Genomic DNA, 17,170 nt, shown 5'->3' with positions numbered 1-17,170 from the left:
TACACATGAAAACACTTACGACATAATCATACATATGAATACACATAAGATGTGAAATATCCATATGAATACACATAAGGCATATAGGACATGAAGCATAAATACAAATATATGAGCATTTATTCAAGGCATACAAATATTTTTAAAGCATATGAAAACAAATGCTCATTGAATAGTTACAAGTCATGAATCATAAATGCACGTAAGGCATGAAGTACATATGTCAAGCATAACGCAATGAACACACACCAAACACGTAAAGCATGAAACAGTATACTCTGATACACATCAGTAGGCATTAAGCATACATGCCCTAGAAATTAGAATTTACCAAAACTAACCCAAAACCGAACTTCAATTAATAAATCAGGTTTACAGATATACCTTGTTTGATATAATTCCTGCACATCGGTTAGGAAATAATCATTGATCTTATTATATTGCGGTAATGAGAAATTTCAAATTAAGCTTAACCAATTAATAATTAAGTGTTGGTCTTTTCAAAAACTCAATTATGGAAAGTTATGGAGTTGTTGAACCTTGATATGGTGTCTTTAAGATCCAAGCCTAGGCCCAAAAGCGGATATACCATCCCTTTTGGCCCCATGTGGCCCATGCCATCCATATGGGGTGGCCTACCCAGAACTTGCCCTCCAACCGTTATCCCCTCATCTTGTCAATTCTAATTAGTTCCCTTATAATTGGGTTTCTTACAATGGTAAACCTTGGTGGATAGAAGAGGGGAAAAGGTTGCAAAGAGTACCCAAGAAACCACCTCTCTAGACCCAAAGACCGTACCTTTGTACTCCTTTGGCCTCTATGGGCTCATCTTGTCCCACTTTACAGTGGCGTATCTAGCAGAGGGCAACATCCCCACACCTTCTCTCACCAAGGTTTTGTTTATTAGAAATTGTAATATTAACATGTATTTGCATTTTTAATGATAGCATTTAATTGTAGATGTATTGCCTTATTAACAGTATATAAATCTGACAACATTCTGTTCTCCTAAATTAACAGCATACATTACGTTAATTAGAATAGTATTGCATAATTTGTCCAATTAGCATTTGTCCATTATTATGTTAAGTTGCTGATGAAATACCAGCCTTGCGAGACTACATTTTGTAATATTTTAGTCTGAAAATAATATTGTGCCCTTACTGGATGTTTATTAATTTAGAACCATGTAATTGTTTATACTAATCCTATATTCACTTGTATCATTATTTGAATTTCAGTATTTTAAATTAAATAACATAAAGCTCAGTTTATTCTATCTACCAGCAGAAAAAGTATCTCACCGCATCACAGCCTTTGTATTTCCGTATTCTCTCTTTTCTGTGATGCAGTAATTTATCTTTTACCTTCCAGGATGATGGCAGGATCATGCTCTGATACCACTTGTAATGTCCCGTATTTGGGATTTACCTAGTTTAGTCTTGGGATAACAATTCTAACTTAACGTGAGAGTTATAAATATTAATGAATATAATTTTATCAAAACTGAGTACTATTCATTATAATATTTAACTTAAGATTCTAAGACTAGTTTGGAAGATAGAACCTATCTTGATAACTTCCCTTGATTTAAATTCTTGACATACATGTCTCAATGTTATAAATTGTTGCTACATATGATCTTCTTATAGGTTAGTCTTCAGTCTGGTGTATAGATTTTATATATATATTATCTGATTTATTCCACTGTTCATATAATTCCCTTCTTATATCATATTCAGTTCTATTATATAAATTACTGAAAACCATCCATTATGTTCATAATAATATGTATATTTATAATTTATGCTTTTGTAAATATATAAACATAATCTAATTGATAAAAAGTATATATATATATATATATATATATATATATATATATATATATATATATATATATATATATATATATATATATATATATATATATATATATATATATATATATATATATATATATATCTTGCTGATATCAATATCATATATAAATCTATTATTATTTTCTGATTTGAATATAAATAAATTAATAAATTAAATTATATTATCAAATATTTATATATTACCTATTATATAAATTATTAATACCCATTGCCTGAAAGCATATATATATATATATATATCTTGCTGATATCAATATCATATATAAATCTATTATTATTTTCTGATTTGAATATAAATAAATTAATAAATTAAATTATATTATCAAATATTTATATATTACCTATTATATAAATTATTAATACCCATTGCCTGAAAGCACTAACTATGTATAATGACTGTGAGGGCAGACAGATCTGACATGCGTCGGATCTGGTCTGCCACTGCATATGAAATTGAGAATGATTGTCATACGTATTGCAGTCAATATTAATATTAGTATTAAATTCTGCATGAAAACATTATCGGACTTTATATATTAAGCATAAGTATTAAGCCATCCCATGCATACCACCAGGAACAAGGATGTTACTGCCTGTAATCTAATAACAGTTCTGATATGATTTAATCGATGGCACAAACTATATATAATCATTTCCTATCCATTCGATGTATCCTCCTCCTTATTTCTCTTTTCTATCCCCTTCTTATCCTGATTTTTTCCTTTATATATCTTTCACGTAATCATCAAAGGTTGTGATAATAATCATATCCTTTGATTACTAAATCAATTATCAATGCCCTGTTTAATATTGCTATCAGTTATCTCAACCGATAATAAAACTTCTTTATGCAACCAAATTAAGAACTCTTCATTCACGAATTCATTTGGTAATAACAAATCATAGATATCAGTTTATTCAAATGCCACATTAAAACATTCTTCTAATAAAAAGTCTCTTCCTTTGTCTTATCGAATATTGATTATTAACAAGTTGGTTAATTTCTAATTTTCAATATCTTACTTATTGTTGTGGTTTGTACAATCTGTAATTCTATTTGTGTTATTGCTATCTCGAAGCACTTGGGAGAAGAACATATTGTCGATCTATCACATGTGGTTCTCGTAATCCTGTCATGATGCAAATTCCTTTATTTAGATCACTCTTTATATTATATCTTTCATCATTGCTCTAAACAATTATAACCAATGCCTTCAATCACTATAATCGAGATTGTTCTTTTCTGTAGATTATGACATGCTCCTTATCCTCTAATCGCTTTGTCTATTACTACTTGATTTAGAATCATTATCTTACTGCTCTATGAAAATAAATCTTATCGCTCTCTTAATATTTTGTCACTATTCTTTGCACTAATTATAATAAGGGAGTGTAACATCAATTAGCAATATTAAATTTATTTTTATTTGAGTATTTCAAGAATATTATTAGTGATAAATATTAATTAAATAATATTTAATAAATAAATTTCAAGTAATCATTCGTTAATAATTATTATATTCATTAATAATAACAAGTGTTTCATTATGCTATATAAATTGATCAAGGAGGGGACCTGACAGATTAGACCAAGTTGTATATCATGTGTACTTGATGTGCAACTGTTCGTTTTGCAAGAGGTAAGGAAGGAGATCAAATGGGTCAAGTTGAAGGAAGATCGGAACAAGGATCTCAAGGAGAGAATTTCAGCACCAAGGTCAAGATACAAGGAAGATGCCTTCAAGAAGCTTCATCAGCAAACACAAGAAAATCAAGGAGGAGAAGATCTCAAGATATTCAAAGATTCCCACCACATCATGATGACATGAAGAGATCAAAGGATGCAGGGAAGAGTCCACTCAACTACCTTGAGGCCGTGGTACATAAAGGAAAGATAACCTACATGATGGAGGAATGTTTTACAATCTTGAATTCCCTTTTGGAATCCAAGAATTGAAGTCAGTACGACGAAGAGCTACATTCAACCAAGTGCCTCATCCACTCAAAATACATCATGAGCAAGAGAAATTCAGCCAAAGTTATCACAAGACCTACATCGAGCACGATTGAAGAAGCAAATAGTTTCAGAAGAGTTAATCAAAATCTGCTTCTCATCATCATCATCGTCACTTTAAACAAACTGGATAATGTTGAGTATCAAGAGATATCTCTCAACATCCCTTCATGATGATGAATCAAATCAAGTCTACAAAGTACAAGATTGAGGTGGCATCTCAGTCACTACCTCCACCAATCAAAGAAGTTCCACATCAACTCGTCTTGATTCAATGAACCTGACTCACCAGTGATGGCACAAGCTCCGAGGCACCTACTCTTGTTACCTATTGGTCATCCTAAAGTATTGTAATCATTTCATTGGCCAAATTGGGATTGTTGTAACAAACCCTAATTAGGGTTTCATTGTAAAATCTTGGCCATTGATGGAGAATCAATCTTGGCCGTTCATTGTAAATGAGCTCTCTATATAAAGCTCGAACTCTTCATTTGTAAAGGTTAATAGCGAGTAGAATAGTTAATAGTGAATAGTTAGCAGCAAGAGGAGAATAGAATAGAAGATAGAATAGTAATTAGAGTAGAGTAGGAGAAGAAGGCAAAAACTGTTGCCTAAATTGTAAATGCACTCCATTTTCATTGAAGTTATGGTGAAGTGCGTTGTTTCTTTACAATGTGCATGGTTTCTTGTTGGATCTTCATGTTAGATGGTAAATAATTAGTTTGAATGGAGGAATTTGTTGAATGCATTTATGTGGAATCCATTTAGTCCATACCACTAGCCTCTTGTTGATTGTAAGTGTGCCTTCTATGGTCAACTGGAATGATATGATCTTAATTTTGAATCATTCTACACTCATTGCTTATGCATTAACTTGAATGGTGATCAATGTTTGATGGTATTGATTCGAACATCTTTGAAACATCCTTAGAAGAGTGCCACTGAGCCTGTATCAAATTGTTCAATTTGATTTTGAAACATCGCTCGATAGGATTCCATCTAATCATTCATCCATCTTCTTACATTCTAGGCCATAGAACAGACTCTCTTAACCCTTCATCTTTTGCCATTTTTTCAAACTCGAGCTAGTTTAGGATCAAAAGCATCACCATATTGTAACATTAGATGATCTAAGTTCCAACGAATCAAGCATTCGGGGATTCAAATGTAAGTCCCCTTGTGATTCCAGCATAATCACATCAAACCAATGAGCTTATCCACACGTAGTGACCCTACATTCATGAACCTTGAAGTCTTTTCAAGTGATCCTTAAGCTAACCTTCAGCATTTGAGAGATTTTGTTCAAGAGAAGATAAGATACTTTTGGGTATTTTATTCTGTGTTCGCATGCGCATAAAAAATACATCAACAATAACCAAGGTAAATACCTTAATTACACCAACACATATAATTAGAATATGAATGTAATGTAGTATCATTTTCTTTTCTTGCACTAAATTTCATGAAGAATACCAGGCCTGCTTAATATTTGACAGATTCTCTACGTGAGCATTGGACATTTTGGTGAGATATTTCTGATGGCATTTGAACAATGAGATTGTTACCAATGACAGTGTTGTCCCTTCGATAATAGCAAACTCCAAGTGGAAATTTGTTTCACCAACACAATGCATTTGAGGAACTTTAGAGGTATTAAACTTGAGCTATCTTGTTGGATTTGTCAATTTGCTCATCCATGAGAAAGCAAGCCAAACTGATCGGCTTCACCACAGATTCAGCATTGTTTCTGGCTAATTGTGCCTTAATTTGAAGTGTTCACAGCAGAATTTGTTTAGGTCATTTGGATGGCAATAAAAACTGTGATCTGTCAGCAATTTTGAGTTGGTATTACTGTTCATGGCTATTTCCCAAGTCTTCATTTTATCCCTTTCCTCATTGGGCTGGACTGGATGTAAAATTTTTGTGTTACTTTAATTAACAATCAGTTTTTCAGTCAAAAAGCAATACAGATCAACTTTAGATACAACATATCCTTGCATACACACAATGTATAAGACAAAAATAGGGGGTAATAAATTTACAATCCTTAGGTGGGGCAAATAAATAAGATACCTGTGTGTAAGAGAATGAAACCAGCCTAGAATTCCCAAGCCAGCGTAGTCCTCGGATAGCACTGTTGTGTACAGAAAATGATGTTGAAACAGCTGTGGCTGCCACATCAATTACCTCTATACAACCACCCTGAGTAGCCAAAGCAACCAATGGAACAGCAACTGCCTGACCATTGCTGCCTCCTTTTAATTGCACAGTTTTTTGTTATTTTTAAAACACGTCGCTTTGTTAGGATACTGATATTGAAGAGACAATTTTCACAGTAATTTTTGAAGGCACTTAATATTCCAGGCTGATAAATGTTAAAAATATACAAATTACGAGTGTAAGGTAACTTACCAGGGGAAGTAGCAGTCAAGGAAGGTGCCGGTACTGCCACCGTAGTTATAGTAGAGGAAATAAGATGGAGCTGGCCAGTCAATTTAAGCTGATAAAAAAGAAAAAGAAAAAAATTACGGATAAGATAATTCAGAAGATGGATTACTCAAATTTTCCTTCAACACAAACAAACTTGTTCCTTTTAAAAAGTATCATCTTAGATTTGAAGGTTTTCATAAACATATGTACAGTTAGATGCAAATTCCAAAGCTACATGTAGATAACCGGAAAAAAAATACTGAGGGAAACTAACATAATTATACATGTGAGAGAAAACACATGAAAAGATCTGCAAATACTTACTAGACTGGGTACAAATAATATACAGTGGCAGCCAAGTACAACCCCTTGGCATAAGCAATCTTACAAACTTTTAAAATCCCCTAAAACAAACAAATAAATACCTTAATACATTTCCATGCATATTCTTGGATACATACACAGACTGTTATACTAATAGACACAAATTATTGCATTAATACACACACACACACACAGAACTGCACCACTAATTAACTATCTCGCCATAAATATACAGTATTCTCGCAATCCAATACATTAAATGAGAACTACTTGATGATTTTGACATTAAAGAATACATTCTCAAGGTAGCTTTCTATATTATCATGTGTATATGAAGCTCAGAATAAACAATTTCCATCCAAGGATAATAGGTCACATTTGGAGAGTAAGTAATGAAACTAATCAAACTAGTTAGTCTTACCCATAACATCTTTTTCTTGGTTCATCACTACTACAGGAAAAACATATATTGCCATACAGATTATGGTTCAAGTTGTACTCACCATATAACTTTGATGTTGACTCTAATGAATTAATTAATAATTCAAACAATCTAAATCAACATACACCTTACATTATCCACTCACAAAGACTAATGAAACTAATCAACCTTACGTCGGCTATCAACAAATGTGATAAAAAATTTAACTTAGTTACACCAATATCTAATTCATCAAAACAAGTTCATTTATCCTAAAACTTAACTTTACCTTGTTTCGAGAGATTAGTATCTACTCCTCACTTCAACCATTCCAACGAATATCAACATTATCATCATTAGAGATTGGTCACACTCATAAATATCATTGTCACATGTTTGAGCTGGCTCTTATTTTCTTAGAGCTATTGATAGTTCCAAGAAAATGAAGCATGCAAAATTTCAATTTCAAATTTTGAAGGATTTCGTAGAGGAGGTTGGGCCCTCTAATGTTGTATGATTGGTGACCAATTCAGCCCATATATGTAAGTTGATTTTTGATGGAGACTATTTACAAGCACACTATTTGGACTCTGTATTGTGTTTATGCATTGAACTACGCATTGAAAAACAGTGGCAAGATATACAAATGCTCATTTGCAACCATCGTACCTCACTTGCTCTGTTCAAGGTTTTTTAAATGAAGGAATTCCTCAAACCCATCAATATTTAATATGTCATCTACTTTATTTTGTTAAAGAAGATGCATGGCATGCAAAGGCCTCTACAATTAATGATGGTCAACCCAAAGTGGAGCAGGGTAGCTAGAAGCAAAACAGCTGAAGAAATAAGTATGAAACAAAAGATTCTTGACAATGACTAGTGGTCTACAATTAAATAAGAAAATATTGGTTTATTAATGTTTTTAACTTATAATTTATTTTCATTCTTTGTAATAGCATTAGCTCTTTGTCATTAAGTCTTCAATCTTTTTTGAAATTTACAAGATATGCTATCACAGAATCTCCTAAGCTTGGGGAGATATACAACACATTCGATAGCATAGTCTGAAAACTCGAAGAGTACTTGGCAGGACTCGTGGGACTCACAAGTCCAGGAGCTCAATGAGTTGCTCACCGAGGACTCAACAGCCGAGTTCTAGAGAGTCAAGTATGTTGTCTTAATTTTTGAATTTTCAAAAAAAATTGTCAACCCCTACAAATTTTTGCTCAAAATTCGTAGTTTTCTTCTCTAAGGAACGTTTTACGAGGTTCAAAACTCGTATTTGTTTGTCTATTTGTTAGTGGGTGTTTTTGTCATCTTAGTCTAAGTTTTGATCAGTTTTTTTTTCCCCTTCCGTTTTGAGCTATTTCAAGATTTGGTAGTCACTACAAGTAGGGACATTTGGAGGTCATTGCAACTAAATTTTCCTTTACTAGTATCGGGTTTCAAGAACCCGATTACAAGTGTGTTTTGACCAATTAAAATAAAATGCATTCTTCTTAACTTGTAATCGGGCTTTTACAAAAGCTAAAAGCCCGATTACAAATTCATTTTATTAAAATGAAATGCGTTTCCCTTTACTTGTAGTCGGGCTTTTGTAACCTGATTACAAGTTCATTTTATTAAAATGAAACGTTACTTGTATCGGTGCTCCTAAAACTTGACTTTCTCTCTCTCTTTTGCAAACCCTTGTTTTGGGGTGAGGTTTCATTTATGGCACAGTCATTGCATTATAGGAGGAGTGTCCTTCCTTCAAATCATCTATTTGAAGTCTTTGGATAGGACTTGAAAGCTTCATTTAGCTCTTTGAAATCGCGTTTGTGATTTGGGCAATCCTTCCATCATTCTTGTCTTTCTTTTCCAGGTATGTCTCTTTTCACTATTTTCATCTCTTTCTTTGGGGGTCGTTTTGTTTTTATCTTTGGCCATTTAGAATCCGCCTTTGTTGCGTTTTCATCTTTGCTTGTGGTCACATCCTCCTCTGCGTGTTTTGAACACTTTGTGTTGGGATTTCTATAACCCGACCATGCATATGCTCTTCCCCATTTGTCAAGTGCTTGAGTTTCATTTGCACTTGGGTGTATTTTATTCTATAGCCAAGTGAGTTTGATAGAATCATTTTCCTTGCAAGTCCCATTGCATTACGCTTGTAATCGAATTTCCAAGACCCGATTGCAAGCCATCATGTTCGCTTGCATTTCATAATGTGCACACTTGCAATCAGGTCTCAAAACCCCGATTGCAAGTTTGTGCCTTTCTTGCAAACCTTTTCACTTGCAATCAGGTCTTCAAGAACCAATTGCAAGCTTGTTTTTCCCATCACTCTTACACTTACACTTGCAATCGGGTCTTGAAGCCCCAATTGCAAGCTAATACCAAATCACGCAAAAAGGCTTACTTGCATTCGGGTCTCCAAGACCCGATTGCAAGTGTAAGTTTCAAGTTTTTTCCTAACTTGTATTCTTCCGTTTCCCCATTCCAAGTTCGTTGCGACCCACTTGGTTTCCACTTTCCCAGTGGCTGCCTTGGAACCAGAGTTTGTGCTTGCTTGTGCTGCTCATTTCGACAAAGGATCTAGAACGATCAAGGATGACGAAGGCAATATTGTCATCAGATTGGATGCCGAAACCATTGACAAAATCTTTAAGGTTCATGCTGCTCCAGTGTATGCAAATATCACCATGAAGAGTGCTTTGGATCACTATAACCAGAAAAAGGCAGATTGCATAAGGCACATCAACTCCAAATGGCTTACGACTCCCAAGCCCCGCTTGTCTCAATGGCACAAATTGTACCGTTCTAATTTCATTGCAGAGATCAATGACATGATCACGCTCCTGAGCAAAATAATGGGATTGAAACAATCTAATGTATTTGAGGTTTGGATGTATAAATACATTGTGGTTATGGCAAAGGCTCAAACACATATCTTCTGGGGTGAAGTAATCAATGACAACTTTGCGACCTAGCAAGGTTCACTACAGACGGGTATAGGATGCCTTTTTTGGTCATTTCATGTGTTTGTTTGATAAGACACTTAAGAACAAAAGTGTTTGAGGCAGCCTAGAAGAAGGTGGATGAGTACGAATGCTTGTTTCTTCAATTCCCAACTTTCACTTACATGATAGTTGGTTGTTTTGAAGGCCATCCATACATGCTTCCAATATATCCTACTAACAAGATTATCTTGATGGTGTTGGCTAGACAACTGATGACAGTTCATGCAATTCAATTAGCGCAACATAAGTCAGGGATCAACATATCCTCACATAATCCACTTCAAATTGGTAGATACTCCTTGACCACTTTCGCAAGAGCCAAAGCAATGGAAACGAAGCTTCAAGAAATCAAGTTAAAAAATTTTAAGGCAAGGAAAGATTTTGATTATCGAGTATTGAAAGCAAAAACCAAGAGGGCTTTCAATCATGTTCATCGCCTCGAGGATATCTGGGTTGATCTTTGTACAGAGGAAGACATCAAAAAGATGGACTATAGCAAGCTTACCTTGGAGCAAATCGTAGATCTGAATCTAACCAAGATTCCAGAAGGCATGGTAGATGACAGAAAAATACTTGATCCAGAGTATATAGAGCAAGGAGTTGCAAAGGCTCCTCTTCCATCTATACAATGGTCGCAAAAGAATGTACTTCAATCTTTGATAGATTTCAATCTATCCTTGCTAATACAATTGCTTGGTTATTAAGCAATAATGTTAAAACCATAAAGATTAAGTTTGGAGCAGAGGATGATTCAACGAGACCAATTGGGCATAAGTCTGAGGTGAGAGTCAAGTCCAAAGAGGGTGCTTCTTCTTCTAACACGAGAATCAAGCTTAAGGTCAGTAGAGCTTTGGTTATTCCTCCAAAGGAGGTATCACTGAAAGTAAAAGATAAGTCTCAAGTACAAATTCAAGTCGTTGACCCTGAGGAGGAACAACAAGGGGATAATGCTCCAAAATCTCCTACTTCTTTGAAGTCAGATTCTCCTCATACAGCAATTCCCCAATTGTCTTTGGAGGCCCCTATGTCACCAATAGACATAGATGTTGATTCTTTCTCTACGGTTCACGTTGATCCTAATGTGTTGAGTGTATCCATTTGCACTATTGTGTCATCATCAACAACAGAGATACCTATGGATGCCTCACATGACAACTTGGAGAATGTTTTTGATGTGAATACTTCATAAGCCATTCTATCGAGTATGTCACTTCCTGAGATTGATAACTCTGTCGTAAACTTCGATAGGTTCATTTCTGAAGCCGATCATGATGTGTCATCCGAGCAAGCACTTGTTGTTGAGACGAGGCCTCCCCTAGAAAGACAATCAAAGTACAAACTAAGTCTGTATCTACACAAACTGCAGTTGTTGTTACTAAGGCAAGCTCAATAAATTTACCACCATGGTTGAGCTCAATCACTTCGAAGAGGAAAAAGCAGGAAATTTCTCCTGAGGTGTTTGACTTTCGGCAGCTTAGAAAATCTAAGCCAAAGGCTGCCAAGAAAGCCAAAACAGTTTCACAAGCGGTTGTGGATAGTAACAAGATGATGTATGCAGAGGTGCCAGAAGATCTTACTAATAAGCCACGAGGAGAAATGCAGTTATCTAATTACAGGTTCACAAGAGTGGAGCTAGGAAAGAAGACTCGTGCTGGAATGATGCATGATGCTCAGGACTTTGTAGCTTCATCATTTTAGAGTTATGATGAGCTTTTAGCAAAGAAGGATATGCTCAAAGAAGAAAATGCATAACTCATTTCAGTGATCCAGAAGATCACTAAATCTTCGAAAAAGGTTCATCCCTTGACTTCTTCCACTTCTGAGGAATCCATAAAACAAGTCGAGAGAGCTACGCAAAAACGCCAAAGCTATTGATTCTTGGGTAGATCAACTGGTATATCAGAGTGCTCAAGTGGTGAAGAAAGCTTTACAGGTGTTGGGCAACGTGAGGGCAGCAAAGATGAAGCTAAACCAAACTTTAGAAGCTTTCAAGCAAAGTCCAGAATCCATTGAAAAAGATTTGAAATTATGGCATGAAATGGATCAAGTAAAGTTCGAAATCCTATACAACAACACCGTGATACCAAATAGAGAAAGGTACATTGAATTTGAAGAACTTATGATCAATAAATCATTAGTTGTCAAGGACCTGATTAAAGATATAGAAGCTGCTCTAGAAATGAGTACTGAAGTGGAGTAGGATATTATCTACAATTTTGAGAAAATGTCCTGCAAGATGGTAAGTCAAGATAAAGAGTTGCTTTCTGAAAATGTGATACTCTCTGAGTTGGTATTAAGGCTTCATCAGGAGCTTGAATCTGAATAGTTTATAGTGGTTTCAACAGATTTGTGAATTGTCAAATTATCCTTGATAAGATGCAAAATGTTCTTGAAGAACATAGAGTAGCAACAGTAAGATATTTTGATGCCAGCATCAAAACTGTTGTTGCAAGGAATATAGCAGGTCCAGATACTGATGAATTGCAGGAATCAATTCACAAGTTCCAAGTTTTCATGGCCGAGAATAGAGAAGAACAAGAAGTGTCTCTTGACATTTGAATTATGTCTTTGTTTTGTTGTTGAATGTTTTTTCCCTTTTTGGCAAATTACATGTAATATCAAAACTTGTAATTACAAGTAGTCACATTACTTGTATTCTTGTAACTTGTAATTACATATAAACAAATTACAAGTTGAAACACATTAGGACTGCAATTTGGAATAAGTCATGGTTAGTTATAGTTAATTATGGAATAAGTCTTAGTTAGTTGGACTTCTCCCACTTTTTTCTCTTAGCCCCTCTCTTATATATATTGGAGGGTGCTCTATGTATTTTTTATCTTTTTGACAAGCAAGAAAACTTTGCAGAAATTTACAGCGAACTTTGTGTTTTATACTTGTAAATTGGATTCTCAAGCAATATAAAGAGGACATTTGAGTTTTAGACTTTGTGTTGAAGCTTTGATCATATATCCATTGTGTTCTTGTGTCACAGTGATATACTTTTCTGTGTATACTTGAGATTTTAGTGAGGTTGTTGGAAAGAGCTTTGATCTAATTTCTCGGAGACTTTGTGCTGTAAATATTGAGGATTAAATTAGCATAGTTAAGTGTTCATAATAGAGAAAAATTACAAGACTTTGTGCTCATAATTGTTCCTATTCATAGTAGTTTGGGGTGCATCATATCAACAGACTTTGAGTTGTCGTATGTTGTACGTTGTTATCATATTAATTATTATGGAAGGTAGATAGGACAGTAGAAAAGTGAAGACTTTGAGTTTTGCTTCTACATTCCCGTTCTAGGGAAGTGACGGAAGACTTTGCGCTTTCATGGAAACTTCACTTCCTTTTATATAAGCAACTTTGTTGTTGTTGAGATTTCTTAAGTTTCTGTATTTGTTACTCTAGTTGCAGTTTCTTTTCTGAAAAAAAAGAAAAGAATATCATCATTCCTGAAAAAAGAGAAACGGATGTTATCTCACCCAAGTTAGATTAGTGTTTATATGTTATAGTTAATTTGTAATAGTAGAAAAGGGGGAGCCTTCCCTTAGAATTAGGAGAGTTTTTAATTGACACGCTATGGTTGAAACCATAATTTTGCACGCCTTCTTAAGTGTACAAAATTTTCAACCAACAGAGTACTTGGCTAAGTCTCGTACGACTCACCAAGTCCAAGGCTCGGATTCACAAGTCCTACAATTGAGCTCTCAAGTCTGTCTTAACATGTTAAAACAACAAAAAGTGAGTTTCTTTCTTTTCATTCTTTGGCTCAAACTTGTCCATTTAGGAGTAGAGAAGATAAGCATTTGGACAAGAAGAAAAGGGTGTCAGGCCAAAACAAAAAAGTGGAAAAAACGATTTAAAAAGGTTAAATTTTGCCCAATAAGTGCATTTTTTTTTCATTTCTGCTTCATCTTTTTAATCATCTGAAAAAAGTTTGGGTCTTTCTAACATCTAACACCTTGTGCAACTTATCAGCACTACCCCTCAAACCCATTTGGGTATCCCCTCCCAAACCCCCAATAGTTATAGGGATCTCTTGTCATATAAGAAATTTGATTACAATGAGGGGGTCTAAGAGTGGAATTACACAAATGAGGTTAAAGTTGTCAACTGATTTCTTTTTTATTTGTCTAATTCTACTGTTTTTTTAAGGCAAAAACAGGTTTGGAAGGGACCCATAACCCTTTAACAGTATCAAAGCTCAATGAAGTCTTAACAAGAAGTTAAGCCAACAAAGAGCACAAAAACTGAACAGCCCCATAATAGAAATTAACCACATTACATCAAATGGGCCAAAACCAGACAGAGCAAAAAGACAAAAACAAGAGAAAGCAAAGAACACAAGACACAGAAAAGCCAGCAGAGAACCAGCACCAGAACAGCAACCCTAGTCCCACAATTTCATGGACTATTCCATCTCTTTTTCAATTGCAATCATAGTGTCAATGATCTTCTTGAGCTTCTGAAAGTCAGGAGGAGGTCCAGTTGCCTTTCTCTTCAATGTACCTCTGGTCCTTTTGCTGGGTCCCGAAGAAACATCCTCTTCAAAATTAGCGTCCACATCCACCACATCCTTCAATTGGAATTGCTCTTCAAAGCTGCTAATCATATTCTTAAAGCTTTCCACAATGGAACCAATCACCCCACGGCTAGTTTTAACAACCATTTTGATGGATTCCTTGATTTTAGCATTTTCATTTTCCAAATTTTCCATCATGGCTTCATAGCCCTTCTTGAAGTTGTCAAAAGCCTCCATAGTAGTTTTAAGACATTCTATGACAGAGGCCTTATCCTTCTCAAACCTGGGGGTCATCTCATCCAACACCTACACTTTCTCCATCTACTTGACTTTATCTTTGACAAATTCCAAATTGCTGCTGTCAGCTCTTTGTTTAAGCTGGATGTCCTTAATCTCATGAAAAATCCATTTAAAAATCTTAAAAGTATCCACATCCCCATTTCTGGCTAGAGCAAGAACATCAATAACAGACTCCTTTTCAGAACAAAGCAAATGCGAAGAGGGTTTTCTAATTCTACTATTGTAGTCGACATAAAATGCCTATTGTTATGTTTGATAGTATTTGTTATCTGCCAATGTATTAATTGTTTGTATTAAGTGGGCTGTCACTCTTGGGTAGTTATGTGTTCGTTGGTTGACAGTTGTGTCCTTGTCAGCAACAGTTGGAGTCCTTTAAATATATTGTATACCACCAAGGAAGGTAGTACAGTATAGTCGGATCTATTGTAATCCTTAGCCAACCATCTTCGATCTTCTTCTCTGTAATAATTTCATGCGCAAATAAAGATATATTTACTATTGTGCCTAGTATGCGTTGTCATGTATATTATTATTTCCTATATTTGATTTATCAGATATAGCAGTAAACATTTTGGTGATGTTGCCTTAAAAGAAATCATTGCCTACACCTTTGTCATAAGTCTTCCAGAATATTACATAATGTTTATTTGTCGTCTTGAAGACGACTTTTTCTTTGGGGGGATGATGTAGTCGGCATAAAATGCCTATTGTTATGTTTGATAATATTTGTTATCTGCCAATGTATTAACTATTTGTATTTAGTGAGTTGTCACTCTCAGGTAGTTATGTGTCCGTTGGTTGACGATTGTGTTCCTCTCGGCATCTGGTGGGTCCTTAAAATATATTGTGTACCGCCAAGGAAGGTAGTATATATTGGGTCCTTTAAATATATAGTCAGATCTATTGTAATCCTTGGTCGACCATCTCTGATCTTCTTCTCTATAATAATTTCATGTGCAAATATAGATATATTTTGCTGTTGTGTTTGGAATGCATTGTCATGTATATTATTATTTCTTGTATTTAATTTATCAGATATAGCAATAAATAACAGTGTTTTTTCTTGCTAAGTCTTTGCCAAGTTTTTCGCTAGGTCCAAGTAAAACATTGAGCTGTCGAGTCGAGTCCAAGTCCAAGTTTCATACTGCCTATGAGAATATATTTAAAAAAATGAAACAAGACATTTAGACATTTATAAGAAGGATCTTAATTAAGGATTTTATGAGGAGCATATTAGGTCCATTGTGACATGTTGGAAAAAAACTATGAACACCCACTTCATATGGCAGCCTATGCTCTAAATCTCAAATGGTATGCAACAAGGCCTAAGAGAGCGTCTCCATCTGATGATGAAGATGTGAAAGAAGGGCTCATGCAAGACCATTGAAAGATGAGTGTTGATGAGTCTATTCCACTTCAAAAACAATGGCTAGCTTTTGTCAATCTATGTGGTCAAACACTTACCATACTAGAGGTGAGGGCAAGTACAGGTACATTAGCTCAAACCATGTACTGTCCCCTTTTGTAAATGCCCTAAAATCACAATTCCAAGTAAAGCAAGAAATGCAATATAGTTAGGGATATCATTTACCAATTTAAATTGTTGAACAAGATAGATCCTGGTTGAGACCTTGCACTCGTGTTAGATAATCATTGAAAGCATAATCTACAAAATAGATCTTTCCTACTAGGGTTAGAAACATTATCTTAATCATATCATATATCTAATTCATTAATGGAGTTCAACCATAAAGGGTTAGGATAAGGAGACATGATAGGGTGCCCAACATGATCCTCTACCCTAGGCCCAAGAGCAGTTGGCCTCATGTGGCCTCCCACCATCTCATATGAGGCGGTGTGCCTAGTGAGGAATCTATAGTCGTTTTCCCTCATCATGCCATCCTTCATCACCCTCTTATGACTGAGACTCCCTTGAATCTATCTCAATAATCGATCAATGTAGAGGTTGGGAAAGAAAGCTAGAATAGGATGCCCAAATTGATCCTCTACCCTAGGCCCAAGAGCAGATATCCCATCCCTCTTGGCCTCATGTGGCCTCACACCATCCCATATAAGGTGGTGTGCCTCGTGAGGAATCTATAGTCATTCCTCCTTCTCATATTCCCTTTCCTCACCTTGCCATGATTGATTGTTACTATTTAGAAATCCATATTACTTTTCATTATCAGAATTATCATATAATAATATGTAAAGAATTGTGCATTATAGTGCTGCATCTATCAGACATACGTATTGAACATATATATTTATCCAT

At 35.0% G+C, this 17,170-nt stretch overlaps 1 protein-coding gene across 5 annotated transcripts in view; it reads right to left on the bottom strand.

Annotated features, from left to right (window-relative positions):
- Positions 1-17,170, bottom strand: part of LOC131031599 (uncharacterized) — a 250,528-nt gene that overhangs the window by 210,268 nt on the left and 23,090 nt on the right. For all 5 annotated transcript variants that reach the window (XR_009103063.2, XR_009103062.2, XM_057962752.2 and 2 more), the window contains 2 exons: positions 6,310-6,397; positions 5,971-6,152 (listed from right to left, as the gene is read on the bottom strand). Coding sequence is in view for 3 of the 5 variants with exons in the window: in XM_057962752.2 (XP_057818735.2) it covers positions 5,971-6,152; positions 6,310-6,397 (270 nt within the window). In the remaining 2 variants the exon portion in view is untranslated. The remainder of the gene's footprint in view (positions 1-5,970; positions 6,153-6,309; positions 6,398-17,170) is intronic.

Source organism: Cryptomeria japonica, chromosome 2, assembly GCF_030272615.1.
Source record: "Cryptomeria japonica chromosome 2, Sugi_1.0, whole genome shotgun sequence".
In the NCBI taxonomy this organism is placed as follows: Eukaryota; Viridiplantae; Streptophyta; class Pinopsida; order Cupressales; family Cupressaceae; genus Cryptomeria; species Cryptomeria japonica.
This window is presented reverse-complemented; position numbering and strand designations above follow the sequence as displayed.